Genomic DNA, 20982 nt, shown 5'->3' with positions numbered 1-20982 from the left:
TGGGTGTGGTGGCACACACCTCACTTGAGCCCAGAAGGTTGAGGCTGCAGTGAGCTGTGATCGCACCACTACATTCCAGCCAAGGTGATAGAGCCAAAACCCTGTCTCAAAAAATTTTTAATTGATTTTTAAAAATTACCTTAACGCCTCATTGCATTATTTCTTTTCTAGAAACATAATAGTACATATTTCTTTTTCATGTTAAAATGGGGAGAAGGAGGCTGTAAATATCTACTTTAATTGATAATTTATATATAAACAACTGAATCTGCCTGATTCTTTATGCATCTTGCAGTATCTTGGCTTTATTTTTTTGAGGGAGGGGTGCCTCTGTTTGAAAGCCTCGTTTATTAACTTTTTATAGACTCATTCTCTATGAAGGGATTTTTAAAATGACATCACGAGCAATTTCTTCAGTGTAACTAGTATATATTGGATGCTTGTTTTTTATGCTGCTCTTGGTCTTGTGGAACATAATCAAGAAGTAGAACAGCCTTCTGAAAGTATATATTTGGGGATTCATGCACAAAAATTAATTAAAGAGTTAGTAATTAACGATTCCGTTTAAGAAACATCACAAGGCTTATAGGGTTTCTAGGGAAGAGAGTTGATTTGGTTGGTCAGGAAAGGTTGGATCTGACATGTTTCTTCAAGGATTAGTATAATAGTAATGATTGGGAGGAGACATCCAAGCAGAACATTCCACATAAAGAAGGTGTTTCATGAATAAAGACACAGAGATGGGAAGGATTGTGGGAGAAGGAGAAAACACTGTATAATCTAATCTGACAAAAAGTGACAAGTTATGAAAGGAGAATAATGGTCCTCTCACCTTCCAGATACATGGCCCCCTTCCTGGCCTTCTTGTGTGGTTGGGTGGGGCCTAGGACTAGTTCTGGCTAATGAATGAAAGCAACATCAGTCTGGGCTGGAGCATTTAATTACTGATGGGAAACTCTGCAGTCTGTTTCCCCTTCTGGCACAGTGACCAGCCACATTCAAGATGATGTCAGTTACATGAGCCTGGGTCCTTGAGTAACTGAGCAGAGCCCTCTTGCCAACCTGTTATGGTTGAGAGAGAAATAAAAACACTGGTTGTTTAAGAAACTGAGATTTGGAAGTTGATTGTTAACCATCACTCAGTATAACCAACCCTTTCCTCATGGTTACAATGGTGAGTAGACCAAGTTGGTTAAGTTCTGGTGGAAATTATAAGGAAAAAGAGTTTTTTGGCTGCATGTTCTGAAGAGCTAACATTCTGAAGAAACAAGCCCCAGAAACCCCCAGATTGAAACGATTCCAGTAAGGCAGAGATCAGAGAGATTGTGGGTTTGGTGCTAAACTACCACAACAAAGTAAATATCGCAACAGGCAAATCACAAAAATTTTTTGGTTTCCCAGTGCGTATAAAAGATATGTTTAGTCTCCCTGCAGTGGCTCACACCTATAATCCTAACATCTTGGGAGCCCAAGGTGTGAGGACTGCTTCAGGCCAGGAGTTCAAGACCAGCCTGGGCAACAGAGCAAGACCCTGTCTCTACAAAGAAATTTCAAAATTAGCCCAGTGTGGTGGCATGCATCTGTAGTCCTAGCTACTCAGAAGGCTGAGGTGGGAGGATCACGTGAATCCAGGAGTTTGAGGTTACAGTGAGATGTGATCACACCACTGCGCTTCAGCCAGGGTGACACAGCAAGACCCCATTTCTAAAAATAATTAATTAATTACAAAATATGTTTATGCTATACTATAGTCTATTAAGTGTGCAATAGCAATACATTTAAAACAATGTACAGGTCTTTGTTTTTTTCTTTTTTATTAATTTTCGGTGTTCTTGTCTTAATTAAAAAATGTTATTGCTAAAAAAAAATGCTAACTATCATATGAGCCTTTAGCAAGTCATAATCTCTGCTAATGGAGAGTTTTGCCTCAATGTGAATGGTTGCTGAAGGTTTGGATGGCTGTGGCAGTTCCTTGAAATGAGACAAAGATGTACTGCATCGATGGACTCTTCCCTTTCACAAAAGATTTCTCTGTAGCATGTGAAGCTGTTTGATAGCATTTTTACCCACAGTAGAATTTCCTTCAAAATTGGAGTCATTTCTCTAAAAGCTTTGTTGTCATTTCAACAACATTCACAGCATCTTCAGGAGTAGATTCCATCTCACAAAACCACTGTCTTTACTCATCCATAAGAAGCAACCCCTCATCCGTTCACATTTTATGAGATTATAGCAATTCAGGCACATCTTCAATCTCCACTTCTTATTCTAGTTCTCTCACTATTTCTACCACATCTGCAGTTATTTCCTTCGTTGAAGTCTTGAATCCTTCAAAGTCATCCATGAGGGTTGGAATCAACTTCTTCCAAACTCCTGTTAATATTAATACTTTGACCTCCTCCCATGAATCAGAAATATTCTTTCTTTCTTCTTTTTTTGACAGAGTTTCACTTTGTTGCCCAGGCTGGAGTGCAGTGGTGTGATCTTGGCTCACTGCAGCCTCTGCCTCCTGTGTTCAAGTGATTCTCCTGCCTCAGCCTCCCAAGTAGCTGGGATTATAGGCACCCGCCACCACACCTGGCTAATTTTTGTATTTTTAGTAGAGACAGGGTTTCACCATGTTGGCCAGGCTGGTCTCAAACGGCTGACCTCAGGTGATTGGCCTCCCAAAGTGCTGGGATTACAGGCATGAGCCACCGCATCTGGCCAGGAATGTTCTTAATGGCATCTAGAATGATGAATCCTTTCCCGAAGGTTTTCCATTTACTTTGAGGAATCACTATTTATGGCAGCTATATCCACGTCAAATGTTATTTCTTAAATAATAAGACTTTGAAAGTTGAAATTACTCTTGATTCAGGGACAACAGAGTGACTGTTGTGTTATCAGGCACGAAAACAACAGTAATCTCCTTGTCTATAAGAGCTCTTGGGTGGCCAAGTACATTGTGAATAAGCAGTAATATTTTGAAAGGAATCTTCTTTTTCTGAGCAGTATGTCTCAACAGTGGGCTTAAAATATTCAGTAAACCATGTTATAAACAGATGTGTTGTCATCCAGGCTTTGTTCCATTTTTGAGCATAGGCAAAGTGGATTTAGCATAATTCATGTGGGCTGTAGAATTTTCAGAATGGTAAATGAGCATTGACTTAAAGTCACTAGCTGCGTTAGCCTCTAACAAGAGAGTCAGCCTGTCCTTTGAAGTTTTGATGGCAGGCATAGATTTCTCTCTAGCAACGAAAGTCCTTGATGGCATCTTCCAATAGAAGGCCGTTTCATCTACATGGAAAATCTGTTGTTTAATGTAGCCACCTTCATTAATAATCTTAGATCTTCTAGATAACTTTACAGCTTCTATTAATACATCAGCACTTGCTGCTTCACATTGCACTTTTTTGTTACAGGGACATCTTTTTTCGTTAAACCTCATGAATCAAGCTTTGCTCGATCAAACTTTTCCTCTATAGCTTCCTCACCTTTCTCAGCCTTCATAGAATTGAAGAAAGTTACGGCCTTGCTCTTGATTAGGCTTTGGCTTAAGCAAATTTTGTAGCTGTTTTGGTCGTCTATCCAGACCACTAGTACTTTCTCTGTATCATCAGTAAGGCTACTTAGCTTTCTTATCATTAGTCCATTCACTGGTATGGACTAATTTTAATTTTCTTGAAGAATTTTTCTTTTGCATTCACTACTTGGTAACTTTGTCACAGGAGGCCTAGCTTTCAGCCTGTCTCACCTTTCAACATGCCTTTCTCACTAAGCTTAGTCATTTCTAGCTTTTGATTTAAAGTGAGAGGTGCGCAACCGTCTTTCACTTGAACACTTAGGGGCTGCTGTAGGGTTATTAGTTGGCCTAATTTTAATACTGTTGTGTCTGAGTGAAGAAGAAGGTCTGAAGAGGAGATAGATGGGGAAATGGAGTAGTTGGAATACGCAACATTTATTAAGTTAACCACTTTTTTGGAGACAGAGTCTCACTCTGTCATCCAGGCTGGAGTGCAGTGACATGATCTTGGCTCACTGCAACCTCTACTTCCAGGGATCAAGTGATTTTCGGGCCTCAGCCTCCCGAGTAGCCAGAACTACAGGTGTGTGCCAGCATGCCCAGCTAATTTTTGTATTTTTAGTAGAGACAGAGTTTCAGTATTTTGGCCAGGCTGGTCTCTACTCCTGACCTCAGGTGATCTGCCTGCCTCAGCCTCACAAAGTGTTGGGATTACAGGCGTGAGCCACCGTGCCTGATCAGTTCACCACTTTATATGAGTGCGGTTTGTGATGCCCCAAAACAATTACAGTAGGAATGTCAAAGATCAGTGATCACAGATCACCATAACAGATAAAATAATATTGAAAATGTTTGAAATATTGGCAAGAATAACCAAAACATGACACAGACACATGAAATGAACACATGCTGATGGAAAAAATGATGCCAATAGACTTGTTTGACATGGGGTTGCCACAAACTTTCAATTTTTAAGAAACAAGATGCAATATTTGCAAAGTACAATAAAGCAAAGTACATACAATATGGTATGCCAGCATTAGAAATGAAAAGCCAACTTTAGAATTTATGAATGTATTAAAAGTAACCTTAGACAAAAAACAAGATCTAGGCAAAAGGAAGATGATAGGTTGCAGGGTTATCACTGAGCAAAATAATCAAAGGAATTTTAGTTGTCCCTTGTTATCCTTAGGGTATTAGTTTCAGACTCCTTTGGATACCAAAATTAGAAGTTACTCAAGTTCCTTATATAAAATGCCATAGTGTGTACATATAACCTGTTCTTTAATTCATCTCTAGATTACTTATAATACCTAATACAATGTAAATAGTAGTTGTACTGCATTTTTAATTTTTTTTTCTTTTTTTACTGTTTTTATGTTTTCAAATATTTTCAATCTGCAGTTGGTTGAATCTGCAGATATGGAACCACTGTATACAGAGGGCCAACATTCTTTTTAATTACTAATTATCTCTGCCAACACTTATCAAAATTATCCTGAATTCTATTTTTTTGTCTTGTTTTGTTTCGAGATAAGGCCTTGCTCCATTGCCCACCCTGGAGTGCAGTGGCATGATCACAGCTCACTGCAGCCTTAACCTCCCAGGCTCAAGTAATTCTTCTATCTCAGCCTCCCAAGTAACTGAGACTACAGGTGCATGCCACCATACCCGGCTAATTTTTTTTTATTTTTGGTGGAGACAGGGTCTCAATGTGTTGCCGAGGCTGGTCTCAAATTCCTGGGCTCAAGTGATCCTCCCACTTCAGCCTCCCAAAGTGCTGAGATGATAGGCATGAGCCATTATGGCCACCCCTGAAGTCTTAGAATTTTCCTTCTATCCTCTCTCAAGTTAACATGATTCATTGATGACTTGTCATACATCATCTATTTTGCATTTTTTAAATTTGCTTAAAGATATTTGGGATTATATTTAATAGTTTTCATATGCTCATCTCAATTTTTTTCTTCAAAAACACATTTTTAGGTCACATTGAAGTAGTGAAATTGCTTGTGTCGCATGGAGCTGAAGTGACATGCAAGGATAAAAAGTCTTATACACCTCTTCATGCAGCAGCCTCTAGTGGAATGATCAGCGTAGTCAAGTACCTTCTAGATCTTGGAGTTGATGTAGGTATATTAATTGAACAGTATAAAATTATGGAGCCCTTTTATACTTACTATTACATTATTGACAAGTTATTTCAGGTTTAAGAAATTATACAATGTTTTCATGTTTTAATTGGATATTTATAGTCCTTTACATAATATCTAATGCACTGATTTATGATCAAGGCATGTAAATAGTCAAAGCATGTTAAAAGGTAAAATACACTTCAAAGGTATTTTATTGCCAGTTTTTCTTCTATATCACGTTCTAGGCCCTGTAGTTCATTTCACTTATGGGAATCAGCAGATCAGACACATTTTTATTATTAGATAGCTGGGTTATTGTTAGTCTTCTTTGCCTAGTCTGATACTCTCTTAAAATGATTATAGCAGTTTGCATTACAGAATATTGGCAAGAGCTAGGCAGGAAAACAAGAGGTTTTTTGCCCACCAAGTGTAAGTATTCCTTACTATATAATTCTATTTGGTTAAAAGGGGATGCTGCTTTATTTGGATATATTTGATTCCTGAATTGAGATAACTTAGAATACCTGTAGCTTTTCACAAGCCATCCTTTAAACATAAGTACTTTACTCCCTTATTTATTTATTTATTTTATTATTTTTTTTTAAACAGAGTCTCTGTCTCCCAAGCTGTAGTATAGTGGCACAATCACAGCTCACTGCAACCTTGAACTCCTGGGCTCAAGTGATCCTCCCACCTAAGCCTCCTGAATAGCTAGAACTACAGGCTAATTTTTTTTATTTTTGTAGAGATGAGGTCTTGCTCTGTTACCCAGGCTGGTGTCTAACTCTTGACCTCAAGTGACCCTCCTGCCTTGGTCTCCCAAAGTGCTGGGATTACAGGCATGAGCCACCACGCCCAGCCCACTCAGCGTATTTATTCTTACTTCAGGGAGAGTTCTGACAAAGTCACTGATTCTTCAAAACACACATTTTGAAGAACTCATTGGTTCTTTAAAACAGTAAATTAGAAGATACAGCATAAGGATCTGCTAGAGGGATACAGTTTAGATCAGCTACAAAAAACTAAGAAAAGTAGGCGATAGCCTTGTTGGACAAAGAATACATGACAGAACTGTAGGGCTAAATAGGCTGTTAACTGATGGACCATGTGAAACACTTTGCCTGAAACAAACTAATAAATACTGAAAGTGTGAGGATCACAAGAAGACGTTGCAAAAATCTCAATTCCTGTACCTCTGTTTGAGCAGAGTGAAATAATATCTTAAAAGACCCTTGATCTAGATAAATGAGGCAACTTTGTTTCTGATTACTGTTTCAAGTCCATTCTAGTGCAATTTTTAAAACTGACTTTATTGACAGTTATATTTGTAAACTCTGGTGACTATTTGTTCATCAAAATAAGTGGCCAGACTTACAGCCTTTTAGTAACATCTGGCCCCCAGTTGTGTGGGTTTTTTTTGTGTTTTTTTTTTTTTTTAGTTTCCTAGAGGATTACCACAAACTGGAGGGCTAATAGAAATTTAACTTCTCAGAGTTTTAAAGTATGGAAGTTCTAAATCAAGGTGTCAGCAAGGTTGGTTCCTTATGGAGGCTGTGAGGGAGAATCTGTTCCTTGTCTGTGTTCTACCTTCTTGTGAAAAAATCTAGGTACTTTGATTAAAATTAAGTGTTAACTTTTTTCTTCCTCTGATTTCTATTACCAGTGATCCAAGAAAAGAAAATGTTAACTAAAGCTGCATTATGTTGGGGCCAACTACAAGATTAGGGTCCAGAGTCTCCACACAAGGCCACTCTTTACTTATGACCAACTATAAGTTTAGAGGGCTTTCAAAACCACTTTCAGGTTTGATAATTCACCAGAAAGTCTCACAAACTTCACAAGCTTTATACTCACAGTTGTGGTTTATTACAGGGACAAGATACCAACTGAGATCAGCCAAAAGAAGAGACACATAGGGTAGAGTGCAGGAGTATTCTAAAGGCAAAGTTTCCCTTGTCCCCTCCTCACGGAGTCAGAACACATTACTCTCCTTCCCTGGCATCAGTGTGTGACAGTATGAATGAAGTATTTCCAACAAGGAATGCTCACCTGAGCTTCATTTTCGGTTTTTATTGGGGCTCCATTACATGGCTTGATTGGTTGTCCATGTGGTTGATTTCAGTCTCCAAATACATGATACCTGGTGACCCAAAGCTCCCACTCTAAATAGAGACTCTTTTATCAGGTATATCATAGATTACCTCCCTGAAGCCAAGGGCAAAGGACAGACCTCTCTTTGGGAGAGGTCAGATTCTTTACTACACACTAATCATGTAAAGTATTCCCTTATTTATTAGAAATAGAAAAACAAGGCTGGGCACAGGGTCTCATGCCTGTAATCCCAGCACTTTGGGAGGCCGAGGCAGGTGGATCATTTGAGGTCAGGAGTTCAGGACCAGCCTGGCCAACATGGTGACATGCCGTTTCTACTAAAATACAAAAATTAGCCAGTTGGTAGTGGTATGTGCCTGTAATCCCAGTTACTCAGGAGGCTGAGGCAGGAAAATCGCTTGAGCCTGGGAGGCAGAGGTTTCGGTGAGCTGAGATCGTGCCACTCAACTCCAGTCTGGGCGACAGAGTGAGACCCTGTCTCAAAAAAAAAAAAAAGAAATAGAAAAGCAAAACCCTTAATTACATGAATTGTTTCTCATTTTTGAGCATACTCTTTTTACTTGTGATAAAATACCTGCATATGACCCTGGAAAACATTTAGAGCCCAAGTTTGTGGCAAAAAATGAATTAAATAAATAGAATATGCCATTCATTTTTTTTTTAAATCTTGATCTGTACTTTATTACTAAGGTTAGCCTTCGTCACTGCAAAATGAAAAAGTTGAAAATATGCATGTTACTGAATATACCTCAGAATCTTCAGTTTGTGTTCATTTTTTATGATTATAATTAATTCTATAGTAAATCCTTTACCTAGACTGCCTTTAAAAATATATTAGTTTACATTTTCCTAAAATATCTCTTTTGTATTATTCAGTTTTGTCATGAAGTAGACATTGTATATGTGAATTATAGTCCCTGAATGTGTAAAATCAATGTAATACCAAAACGCTTGTCAAGGGTTTATTATTTTAAACCAACTTTAGAATTATAAGCCTCATCTCTGTATTTATCCTGTCTCCGTTTCTCACTTTAGTAATTTGATTGCAATCACAGGTTGCTAAAATAGCTCACAACATTGATAATTAGCAAAACTACTTTAACATTCAGATTTTTTTCCCTTCTAATAGATGAATGAACCAAATGCCTATGGAAATACACCTCTTCATGTAGCCTGCTATAATGGACAAGATGTTGTGGTGAATGAACTTATAGACTGTGGTGCTATTGTAAATCAAAAGAATGAAAAAGGATTTACTCCTTTGCACTTTGCTGCTGCATCAACGCATGGAGCATTGTGTTTAGAGCTTCTAGTTGGCAATGGGGCCGATGTCAATATGAAGGTAAGGAACAAAATCAGAATCTATGCTTTAAGTATTTCATATGTCACTGTTAAAACAACGTCAATGGTGAATACCATTCAGCAATAAAAAGGAACTATTGATAAACTCAAGAACATGGATAAATCTTTAAAATATTATGCTGAGTGAAAGCCTTACTCAGTAGTATTACATTCTTTCCATTTACGTAAGGTTCTAGAACCAATAAAATTCCATTTATATGGGGTTCCAGAATCTATAATTGAAAAAAATCAGAACAATTATTGTCATTGCGAGGAGGGATCAACTGGGAAAGGGGCATGAAGGGACTTTATGTGATGTTTTGTATTTTGGCAGGGGTTTATGTTATATACATTTGTCAAAACTGATAAGGTGGTTCATTTGTATGCTTTCATAGCATATAAATTTTCTCTTAGAAGGAAAATACTAAACAGATGTTTAACCCTAGTTAATGTTGTATTTAGAGGTGACATGTATGATGTCTGTATCTAATTTTAAAAAGCATCAAATAACTGGGTGGATGGAAGGATAGATGAATCTACAATAAAAGACATAGAGTAAAATACTCTATGGTGTGGTACAATTTAGATGGTATGTATACGGATGTTCACTCTACAGATCTTTTCAAATTTTACACAGTGTTAGGGAAAAAAACTGTCAGTGTATTGTACATAAGGAATAGTTGCTTTTTGTTTGTTTTTTGTTGTTGTTGTTGTTGTTAGAATCACTTTCAAGAGTAAGCATTTGGATTTTAGAAATATGTGAAAATTCTGGACTAGCATAGTGGCTCCTACCTGTAATCCCACTACTTTGGGAGGCTGGGGTAGGAGGATCACTTGAGCCTAGGAGTTCAGGACTAGCCTGGACAGCATAACCTGGCTCCACAAAAAAATAGAAAATGAGCTTGGCATGGTGGCTCACGCTTTTAGTCCCAGCTTCTTGGGAGGTTGAAGTGGGAGGATCTCTTGAGCCTTGGAGGTCAAGGCTGCAGTGAGCTGAGATCATGCTACTGCCCTCCAGCCTGGGTGGCAGAGTGAGACCCTGTCTCAAAAAATAAAGAACGAATGAAAATTTTGGCCAGATACAGTCTGGCCCACACCTGTAATCCCAGTGCTTTAGGAGGCCAAGGCGAGAAGATCACTTGAGGCCAGGAGTTCAAGACCAGCCTGGGCAACATAGCGAGACCTCCATCTCTACCAAAAAAAAAATTAAAAATTATCCTGTAGTCCTAGGTACTCAGGAGGCTGAGGCTGGAGGATCACTTGAGCCCAGAAGTTCAAAGTTACAGTGAACTATGATCGCACCACTGTACTCTACCCTGGGCGACAGGTGAGACCTTGCCTCAAATGAATGAATATTCTGGACCCAAATAAATATGCTTTTGCTGTATAATTTTATAAGAGAGCACATGCAATCCAGATTTTGAGCATTGCTATTTTATAATATATAATCATTTTAGATTTTTGAGAATTCTTTAGTTGTTGCTGTATTAATTTTATCAATTCATCCTTTGAGCACTTGCCAAACTGTATCTGGTGGTATGAAGAACACCAGACACAAAATTGAGCCATTTAGGATTAGTAAAAATGTTTAAGCTTAAAATGTGATTTTCAGAGCATTTTAATTACATCAGATTTTCTTACCTAACTTCAGTGAAGCCTTTAATGATGCCACGGGTCAATTCTGACAGCTGTAACAGCAACAAATCCATCTGTAATTAGGTCATTGCTTTCAATTGCCCTCTCTCAACTACAGGACAAAATGTATACATACTATACCCAAGGAAGAAAAGTCATGAGATGTCATAAAATGCCCTAATATGATTAGAGCTAAACCATCTTTTTAAAAGTTTTTAGGTCTCGGTCAAATCACCTAGTAACATTTTTTATAGTTTAAGTAATTACTAGAAGGTTTATTTATTACAAGTTTGAACTGCTTATTTTAATTTGAAGAATTCCTGCACTTTGGATAATCAGGGCCCAGAAAAATATCTAAACACTTAGCATAAACTTAGAATACTTGTGACATTTCCATTTTAGTAGCTATGCAGAAGGCATGTTGATGAATGTTGCTGTGAGATTAGGAAGCTGCTAAGTAGTTTATTTCCTTTGCGTTGGTAACATGTATGTTTTAGTTAACTGAAAGATTTTAGAAAAGAAAGGACACCACCTAATCAGAAGAAAAGATAACCTAAATCAGGGATTGTTTTTCTTCATATTTGGAACTCCTTTAGAACTTCTACATGAAATATATATGTGTGCAGCCAGTCTGATTTATTATTTTAAGTGATTTGAGAAAATGTTTAGTACACATAACTATAAACAAATATATGTAGTTTTAATTATTTGTATTTATTTTTTTAAATGTATCCACACAAAATTCACAAGGTTAATTCTAATACTCACTTTACTTGGTCAAGGAGGGATTCAGAATTTCTTAGAATGGAAACGCAGCAGTGTGAAATTTTGAATCTGAAACTTGGGAGACACATCCTTACTGTCCCACTCCCAATTTTTATAAACTGTAAGCAAGGAATTTTTGCATATTTGTGTTTTATGATGCACATGCTAAAAAAATTAATTCCTAATTTTAAACAGCTGTTTTACCTCCATAGGCCTCAGTTAAACTTAATTCATGTAAAATAGTTATAAAAATAAAGATGCAAGAGGGTATTCAAAGTAAAACTAAGGATTACACTTTACGGATATAGTAGAGTGAGTAATTTTTTTTTTCCCCCCAGAGTAAAGATGGGAAAACCCCACTACATATGACTGCTCTCCACGGTAGATTCTCCCGATCACAAACCATTATCCAGAGTGGTAAAAAGTATTTCTGTTTTTTTTGTTTTTTTTGTTTTTTTCTTAAATGTAGTAAAAACATCCACCAAATGAATGGTATTGAGAAATTGTCATCGCAGTTGTGTATTTTTAATACATGATTTCAGAGCTCATGAAAATAAAATATTAAAGAGTATAAAATACCATGTAGCTGTATCTTTCATACTTTCGTTTTTTATGTTTTATTTCCCTGAACTGTGTTATTTCTTCAGCAGTTAGTATTAGCTTTTTTCAATATTGCTAAATAGAAAATTACTTTCTACCATAATTTGTATTATATATTAATGTGTGTACTCTGTATATACATTATACATTTATCATTTTCCCCTGTTGAGTACCTGCAACTATTTTCAGGATTTTAATTTCTTGAGTTTGTATTCTTTTGTGTTTAAATTAATATCAGGCAAGCTAAACTTTTAAATCAAAAGAACTTTTAGGTGTATTACTTTAAATCAGTGTTTTCCAAGGCATATTCCAAGAAACTTATCCTCAAGATAATAGGTGCTATGGTTTTGCAGGGGAAAAGTTGAAATAGGTTCACGATCCAATACTTTTTGAAGCATTGCATGCAGTCTTGATGACAAAGAGTATGCACATTAAAGTTCTGAAGTCTTGTTCTAAAGAAACGTGTTTAATTTTGTTTTAATACAGTAGTTTCCAAACTTATTGGACCCCAGAACCCTCTTGTCAATTTAAAAATCTAGTAAAATCTTATGCTTAATTCACACAATTGCTTTAAGTATAGAAGCTGTAAATCCATTGCCTGGCCCGATAAATGAGCTATAAATGAAATCTAGTTAAAATTGCTATATCTATTAGTTTGCATGTGAACAGCGTTTTTTATTACTTTTCATGTAGTAGGTTTGACTTGACCTTTATATGGTCCAGTGTCTGACAGTCCTATATTGCAGGAGCTGTAATCGACTGTGAGGATAAGAATGGAAATACCCCTTTGCACATAGCAGCACGGTATGGCCATGAGCTGCTGATCAACACCCTTATTACAAGTGGTGCTGACACTGCAAAGTAAGTACTTACCGAGGTGTTGATAACTGATACAGGCAAGCACAAAGGGAAATGAACTGCAGTTTTCTAGACATTTCACGTGGAAATGTGGATTTTATCCTCAATGTTATATTCATTGCTTGAACTGTCTTTTGTATTGACAAAGTGGTAGGTTAAAATGTTTAAATACAATTTTATTTGGTAAGCCAGTGTATTTTTATGTATGTTACCCCAGTTCTTTCTCACTTTGAGTAATAACGCAGTTTTGATCAGAGCTGTTAATTTTTGTGATCTCTTTATTTTTAACCTAGAAGTACTTAAAAATCCCAGAAAGCTGTATGTGCCAGATGCTTTTTTTTCATCCAAATACTATCTGTAGATAATACTTTTCAAGCTGTGCTGTGCCAAGCTCAGGGATTCCTTGGAATCCTACGAAGGATTTCTTACTCCCACCCCATTTTGGTCAGAACAATTCACTTGTATTTACTTTATATATTAAAGTTCCCATTGTAATACTTTGTTTGAAAGATGAGTCCTCCTGCTAATGCTCTGCAAGAAACACCATACTTAAATTTACGTTTATCATTCTTTATATCACATTTACGTGTGTTCATTAACAAGTTTTAAATCTTTTTTACTTTCTGTAATGGTATGGTACTGCACCTATCTGTTTTGTAACTTTTTCCAAAAAAATTACATGCGCTTGTTAATTTAGCCATCTAGATACAAATTTAGGCCTTCTTTCACATCTGTACAAGTTGCTCTAGTTCATTTATTTTACAGAATTATTGTATAAAGATTTCACAATATATTCATTCCCCTTATTTGCAAATACAAGTTGCTTACAGTTTCTCACTATTACAGAATTACTGCAATAAATATTCTTGAACATGTTGCATTATGGAAATGTTTCAATGGTGGGGTGACAGGGTAGTGAATTTTGCTCCCTAAGCAAATGTCCAGATACATTTTTGGTTGTCACAATTTGGGGAGGAAGGTGTTAATGTTAATGACATCCATTGGGTAGAGCCCAGGGATGCTGCTGACAGCCTATAAGCCTGCATGCACAGAATGGCTTCTCACGTTTCCCCAGCAAAGTCCATAATGACAGTAGTGCTGAAGGTGAGAAACCCGACTTTTGGAGAAAAATAGCTGGATAATAAGTTATGCCCACCATCAACCTTTAACCAAATTACTCTCCAAAGTGTTAGACATTTTGACTCTTAGTTATCTTTCACTTAAGTGGTCTCTTTGTAATGTATTTAATTGATTGTATTTTTCTTGGGTTAAAATGAAGATACTGTCCTGTTCTATTAACTTTAGGCGTGGCATACATGGAATGTTCCCCCTCCATTTGGCAGCCTTAAGCGGCTTCTCAGATTGCTGCAGAAAACTTCTTTCTTCAGGTAAGTGTAACCTTTGCAGCCTTTTGTATGTCTCCTCAAACCCCTCAAAATTTTAAGATGGTCTCTCTCCTGCTTTTTAAAAATTAATGCAGATGGGTCCAGTATGGATAATTTAATAACCCCTTTTAGAACGTGTTGGGTTCAGGTCTGGCGTGGTGGCTCATGCCTGTAATCCCAGCACTTTGGGAGGCCGAGACAGGCAGATCACTTGAGGTCAGGAGTTCAAGACCAGCCTGGCCAACATGGTGAAAGCCCATCTCTACTAAAAAAAAATACAAAAAAAAGATTAGCTGGGCGTGGTGGCGAGCACCTGTAATCCCAGCTACTTGGGAGGCTGAGGCAGGAGAATCGCTTGAACCCAGGAGGCAGAGATTGCAGTAAGCCATAATTGTGCCACTGCACACTAGCCTAGGAGACAGAGCGAGACTCTGTCTCAAAAAAAAATACAAAAAGCCTCTTCATCCCCTGTTAAAGAAAGACCATTAGCAGTTAATCTCCATTTCTTTCTTCCCTCAGCCCTAGGCAACCACTAATCTACTTTTCATCTCTATAAAATGTGCCTGTTCGGAACAGTTCCTATAAATGGATTCACCCAACATGTGATCTTCTGTGACTGGCTTGTTTCACTTAATATAATGTTCTCAAGGGTTATTCATGGATCAGTATCAGTACTTTATTTCTTTTTGTTGCTAAATAATACTCCATTGTATCCTATTGCCTTTTAAACAGGCACTCTAGCACTTAAGAACCCATAGTTTTGTTTGGGATTGGAGGGGAGGATGTGATTCTTGACGTTTCATGACACAGTTCTTTAGTGTAAAATAATATGTCTGTTATAAATAAGATGTATTCATTCTTGTAGGATTTGATATAGATACCCCAGATGATTTTGGCAGGACTTGTCTACATGCAGCTGCAGCTGGAGGGTACGTTAATAGTATTTTTATTTATTTAAGAAAAAGATAGCTGGTCATTTCAGGTTTTCTCTTATCTTTGTTCTCTTTTATTAATTCTGGGCTGCCAGAAAATAGAAAACAAAACAGGAGTTGTTTGGGAAAAAAAGTCCAGGGTGGCAGAATACTTTTTTTCATCTTATTCCAGCCAAGTTGTAGGTTATGAGTGAAGAGAGAGAGAGAATAAACCTACGAAAGGAAATACTGCCTTCTGTAAAAGAACATAATTTCTGGATAAGTAAAACTATTTCTTTAAAAAGTATGTTCTCAAATGAGAACATCAAAATACTGGGAATATTCTGAGTAATACAAGTACTCTTTAAGTAGATTTGTTAAAATTTTTTTTTCCCCAGGAAAAAAATGTTCATTTTGTGCTGTGTCTTAACCTCTACTAGGAAGAGGAAAGTTTGAGATTGGAAGATTTTGGACTAAGTTTTAAATAGTACCACCAGGGAAAATTAGGCAGGTGGTTCAAATGAGCAACAAACTTCAGCTAAAACTCATGGCCTCTGGAACATGCTTCTTATGTAATGCTTCTGATAATTTAGATCTGTGATAAGCCATTTAATTCATGATTTCTCAAAAGGACAGTTTGCAAAAACTTTATTCTCAGTGATAATTTCTTAAAAATTTTCAGTGATTTCAGAGGACGAGTATGTTGAACCAAGAGTACACCAGCAGAGTCTAAGTTGTAGAGATGGATTGTGAGCATGTGACTGGTTTCCTTATTCTTCCAAAGTCGCCAGAGAACCTTCCAGTTAAAACCTAACTTCCATGTAACTTGCCTACAGAGAGAGGGACAACAGACTTGAGTGTCTGATCGCTTGACAGTTTTCATTGTAACATAGTAATTTGATGTTGATTAAATTACAGAAATATTTAAGTTACATCCTTCCTCCAGTATTAACTAAAGATACATATATGTAAACAGTCATAATATAGGAGAAGATAAGGGAAAGCCGACAGGACTCATGCAGTGGCTCACAGCTGTAAGCTTAACTACTCAGGAGGCTGAGACTTGGAGGATCGCTTATGTCCAGGAGTTGGAGGCTGCCGTTAGCTATGATTGCACCACTGGACTCTAGCCTGAACTATAGAGTGAGGCTCTGTTTTAAGAAACAACAACAAAAAAAAAACCTATAAGCAAGTTGTTTCCTAAGGCCTCCTCAGAATCTCTTTTGCAAATGTGGTCTTCCTTTTAAACAATAACAACGTGAATCGTGTGTTATTTCCTCAGTGTGCCAATATGTAAGTATATAACTTTCTAAATTCTAGATAAGATGAATTTTAATGTTTTATTCTTCATAGAACGTAAATCGTCATTTTTGTCACATTTATCTTCATATAAAAACATGCTTTCATGCTCCTTTAAACCTACCAATTTCATTATAAAATCACTGTCAATTAAGTTTTCTAACTGTATTTTCTCTCAATAGGAATTTGGAGTGCCTAAACCTTCTGCTGAATACTGGTGCAGACTTTAATAAAAAGGACAAATTTGGGAGGTAGGGTATGATACAGTTTCTTTATGGAGCTTATTTTTACTTACTAACTTGATTGACCTTCTAACTGGCTTCTGAAAATTAACTGAACAATTTAGCATCTTGTACATTGTGATCATGATTCATTGAGAGTCCCAGGTAAAGTCAGCAACTTCCAAATATTCGTTCTCACCCACAGTTTTCTTCTTGAGTCCCTACCACAGCCCTAGCCTACCAACCACAGCCTTGGCCTTATAAATGCCTCTGTACTTGATAGCACTTCCCCCCCTTCAATAATTATGACTATGGAAATGTAAAGCCCCATAGAACTGTTTTTTCAAGAAACTCACAATACCTAGAAAATAATGATATAGTTCTCCTTTCTCCAAGTCATTTCTTTGTGAGGGATTCTACTGCCCGTATCTTGTTCCAGAGCAGTAGTAAGAGGGAGGAAATAGGTTATAAATATATATGTGTAATTTTTCTTTCTCCTCTTCTATATAAATCTCAGACACACATATATCCACACATCCCACTAAGTATTTCACAACAGGAAGGCAGCTGTGAAATGACAGTCTTTGTAGTCATTCAGCAGGCCTCATTGTTGAGCATTTGCGGTAGCAGTATTTAAAACGACTGTTAAGTTACTTAGAGTAGGAATTGACACAGAGTGCATTAGAACCATACAGGAAAGAATTGAAAGCAGTTGGAATTGGTTTGAAAGAGATGACAGTATAAGCAAAACTATGTGTGTAAACAGTTTGAGAATTATACATAGCAAAGTGTATGAGAGGGAAGGGTGTATGTCAGAAGAAAATGTGTGAATATATGTCAATGCATGTGATAGAACCAGTGCAGAAGAGAAGTAAAAAGAACTATGCATGGTAGGAAATCAGAAATGAATAGAAGAAAATAAAAACTATTTGACACCATAATTACTTTGAAGAACAGATTGCTCTCATAAGCCTCCTTAATGGAAAGAACTAATGACCCACAAAAATAAAACAATCACTTTGTTTGGCTTTGGAATGCAATATTTTTATAGCTAATTTGCTTTTATAATTATACTTTAATCCAGTTTATATTAATTTTTAATACTTCAGGCATTCTATACTACAAATAACAGAGAGGGCTTCTGAAAAATATTTTGAGTTTAGAAGGTTGAAAGTAATTCAGGGTTAATTGCATTTTTTTAAAGTTTCTTCTATTTTTTTCTCTTACCTTTTGTTCCTCTTCTGAGACATGAATAGAAATTGCTACCTCCGTATTGTGGAACATTTTTATTAATGTAGGGGAAACTTTCCTAAAATGAAAGTTTTCACATTTCTGAGCAGAATATGAAGATTATTTGAAAGTCAGTCAAAGGACTGGGACTGGGATTGCTGCTACTGCCTGGAGGCAATGAAATAACTGCATTTTCATCTTATTTCATATACTTAAAGGTTCTCTGCCACCTTGCTTTCTTCTTCTAGTTTTATGTCCAGTCCTCTGCAAGACTTAGTATATGATAGTCTAAGTCTCACTGTAAATAAAGTATTTGTAACTGGGAGGAGTAAGAGTCAACTATGCTTTTGTTTACTAGTTACGTCTCTGGCTTTTATCTTTCTTGTATTAACTTGGACCCAAAAGATCTCCACTGCACTACGCTGCTGCCAACTGCAATTACCAGTGCCTGTTTGCTCTTGTGGGATCAGGAGCAAGTGTGAATGACCTTGATGAAAGAGGCTGCACACCCCTGCACTATGCAGCTACATCAGACACAGATGGCAAGTAAGTACCGTAGGAGTGAGTGGAGGATCAATATTTCTATAAACTGGCATCTTCCATATGGATGTTTTTGTTGCAAATTTGTATTTCCTCTTTGTATTTTTTGTTGATTATCTTTGCCCTAAGTCTATTTTGGGAAATAAATTGGTTTCATAGTTACTGATAAATCATAGTTATTACTACGTATTCTCAGCACCAGCCTTACTAGCTGATCTGGTGGAAGAAAGATAAAGGTCCCTTCTTGTCCTGCCTGCCAAAGAGCATCTTAATATCACTTTTATGTTTTTTTCCACCTGACTTCTCAGAGGCTACAGCCATGACTGTATCATGGGGAAAGGGAGAGAGGAGATGTATGAGTGATGTCATCAGAAGATTGGGTAGAGATTGGAATACAGGTATCCTTCAGAGGTAGACAGTTCAGATTTGCAAGGAACCCTTGTAAATTGGTGTCCAAAAGGTAGTAATTGAACTGGCAGAATCTGGCACATAGTAGGTACTACATGTTGCTTAAATAGGTAAATTAGATGACAGAATAAGTAAATGTTGGCCAAGAATAAGTGAAAACAAGAATAAATAATGCATAAACTTTCATAAGTATAATAATATTCACCTAAAGTTATCAGACCTATCTATAATACCTTGATACATATTTTTTTTCTTCTTGCACGAAAATAAACTCATTGAAAACAGAAGAGATTTTCAGTGTCTGGTCATTCCCCATGGTGTGGGTCAGTGAAAAGTAAAAATACCATTGGCAGAAATAAGTAATGGTTTCTGGGGAAAGATGTTATAAAATGTACTTCATATAACAGAATTATTTATTCAGTTTTTAACATTTACTTTTCACCCTCAAAATAAGAAGCATAATTTGATTCTTCACAAATGTTAATTTAGTATAAACTCTTTAATTTCAAAACCGTTTTTATAAGTAACTTTTTTATGTTGGATTGTGGCTAAAATTCTAGGGGTTTTTCAAACAACCCCATTAAAAAGTGGGCAAAGGATATGAATAGACACTTCTCAAAAGAAGACATTTATGCAGCCAACAGACACATAAAAAAATGCTCATCATCACTGGCCATCAGAGAAATGCAAATCAAAACCACAGTGAGATACCATCTCACACCAGGTAGAATGGCCATCATTAAAAAGTCAGGAAACAACAAGTGCTGGAGAGGATGTGGAGAAATAGGAACACTTTTATACTGTTGGTGGGACTGTAAACTAGTTCAACCATTGTGGAAGACAGCGTGGCGATTCCTCAAGGATCTAGAACTAGAAATACCATTTGACCCAGCCATCCCATTACTGGGTATATACCCAAAGGATTATAAATCATGCTGCTTTAAAGACACATGCACACGTATGTTTATTGCGGCACTATTCACAATAGCAAAGACTTGGAACCAACCCAAATGTCCATCAATGATAGACTGGATTAAGAAAATGTGGCACATATACATCATGGAATACTATGCAGCCATAAAAAAGGATGAGTTTATGTCCTTTGTAGGGACATGGATGAAGCTGGAAAGCATCATTCTGAGCAAACTGTCGCAAGAACAAAAAACCAAACACCACATGTTCTCACTCATAGGTGGGAATTGAACAATAAGAACACTTGGACACAGGAAGGGGAACATCACACACCGGGGCCTGTCATGGGGTTGGGGGTAAGAGGGAGGGATAGCATTAGGAGATATACCTAATGTAAATGACGAGTTAATGGGTGCAGCACAACAACATGGCACATGTATACATATGTACCAAATCTGCATGTTGTGCACATGTACCCTAGAACAAAGTACGATAAAAAAAAAATATATATATATATATATATTTCAGAATCACACACACAAAAAGAATTCTAGGGGGTTTTTTTGTTTGTTTTTGTGGGGTTTTTTGTTGTTTGTTGTTTTGTTTTGTTTTGAGATGGAATCTTGCTTTGTCGCCCAGGGTGGAGTGCAGTGTTGCAGTCTCAGCTCACTGCAACTTCCACCTCCCAGGTTCACAAGCAATTCTCCTGCCTCAGCCTCCCGAGTAGCTGGGACTACAGGTGCCTGCCACCATGCCTGGCTAATTATTGTAGTTTTAGTAGAGACAGATTCACCATGTTGGCCAGGCTGGTCTCAAACTCCTGACCTAAGTGATCCGCTCACCTTGGCCTTCCAAAATGCTGGGATTACAGGAGTGAGCCACTGTGCCCAGCCTAAAATTCTAATATAAAGTATGTTTTTAGATAGCAACTATTTAAATAAAATCTATGATAAAGACTATAAGTCAGAAAATACTTTGGTAAACTGGGATAAGTAGCTTATCCCTAATTTATCAGTTTTATAATTTCATGGTTTGATTTATAGATTTGCTTAAAATAAGTTATACCTGTTATCACCATCTGTAGTCCTTTACCATTACTTTCACAGACTGGTTATTGGGTACAGC

General features: G+C 37.0%; 1 protein-coding gene across 9 annotated transcripts in view; it reads left to right on the top strand.

Moving 5' to 3' along the window:
• The window catches only part of ANKRD28 (ankyrin repeat domain 28), a 194319-nt gene that overhangs the window by 134621 nt on the left and 38716 nt on the right, over positions 1-20982 (top strand). For 7 of the 9 annotated variants that reach the window (XR_004031290.1, XM_012508548.2, XM_030816857.1 and 4 more), the window contains 8 exons: positions 5492-5634; positions 8882-9094; positions 11832-11910; positions 12840-12954; positions 14257-14339; positions 15202-15265; positions 16729-16797; positions 18403-18543. Coding sequence is in view for 8 of the 9 variants with exons in the window: in XM_012508548.2 (XP_012364002.1) it covers positions 5492-5634; positions 8882-9094; positions 11832-11910; positions 12840-12954; positions 14257-14339; positions 15202-15265; positions 16729-16797; positions 18403-18543 (907 nt within the window). In the remaining variant the exon portion in view is untranslated. The remainder of the gene's footprint in view (positions 1-5491; positions 5635-8881; positions 9095-11831; positions 11911-12839; positions 12955-14256; positions 14340-15201; positions 15266-16728; positions 16798-18402; positions 18544-20982) is intronic. The other 2 variants (XM_030816861.1, XM_030816860.1) reach the window with 1 other exon arrangement.

This window comes from Nomascus leucogenys, chromosome 8 (genome assembly GCF_006542625.1).
Source record: "Nomascus leucogenys isolate Asia chromosome 8, Asia_NLE_v1, whole genome shotgun sequence".
Taxonomy (NCBI): Eukaryota; Metazoa; Chordata; class Mammalia; order Primates; family Hylobatidae; genus Nomascus; species Nomascus leucogenys.
Note: the sequence above shows the minus strand (reverse complement) of the source record. Positions and strands in the feature narration are given on the sequence as shown.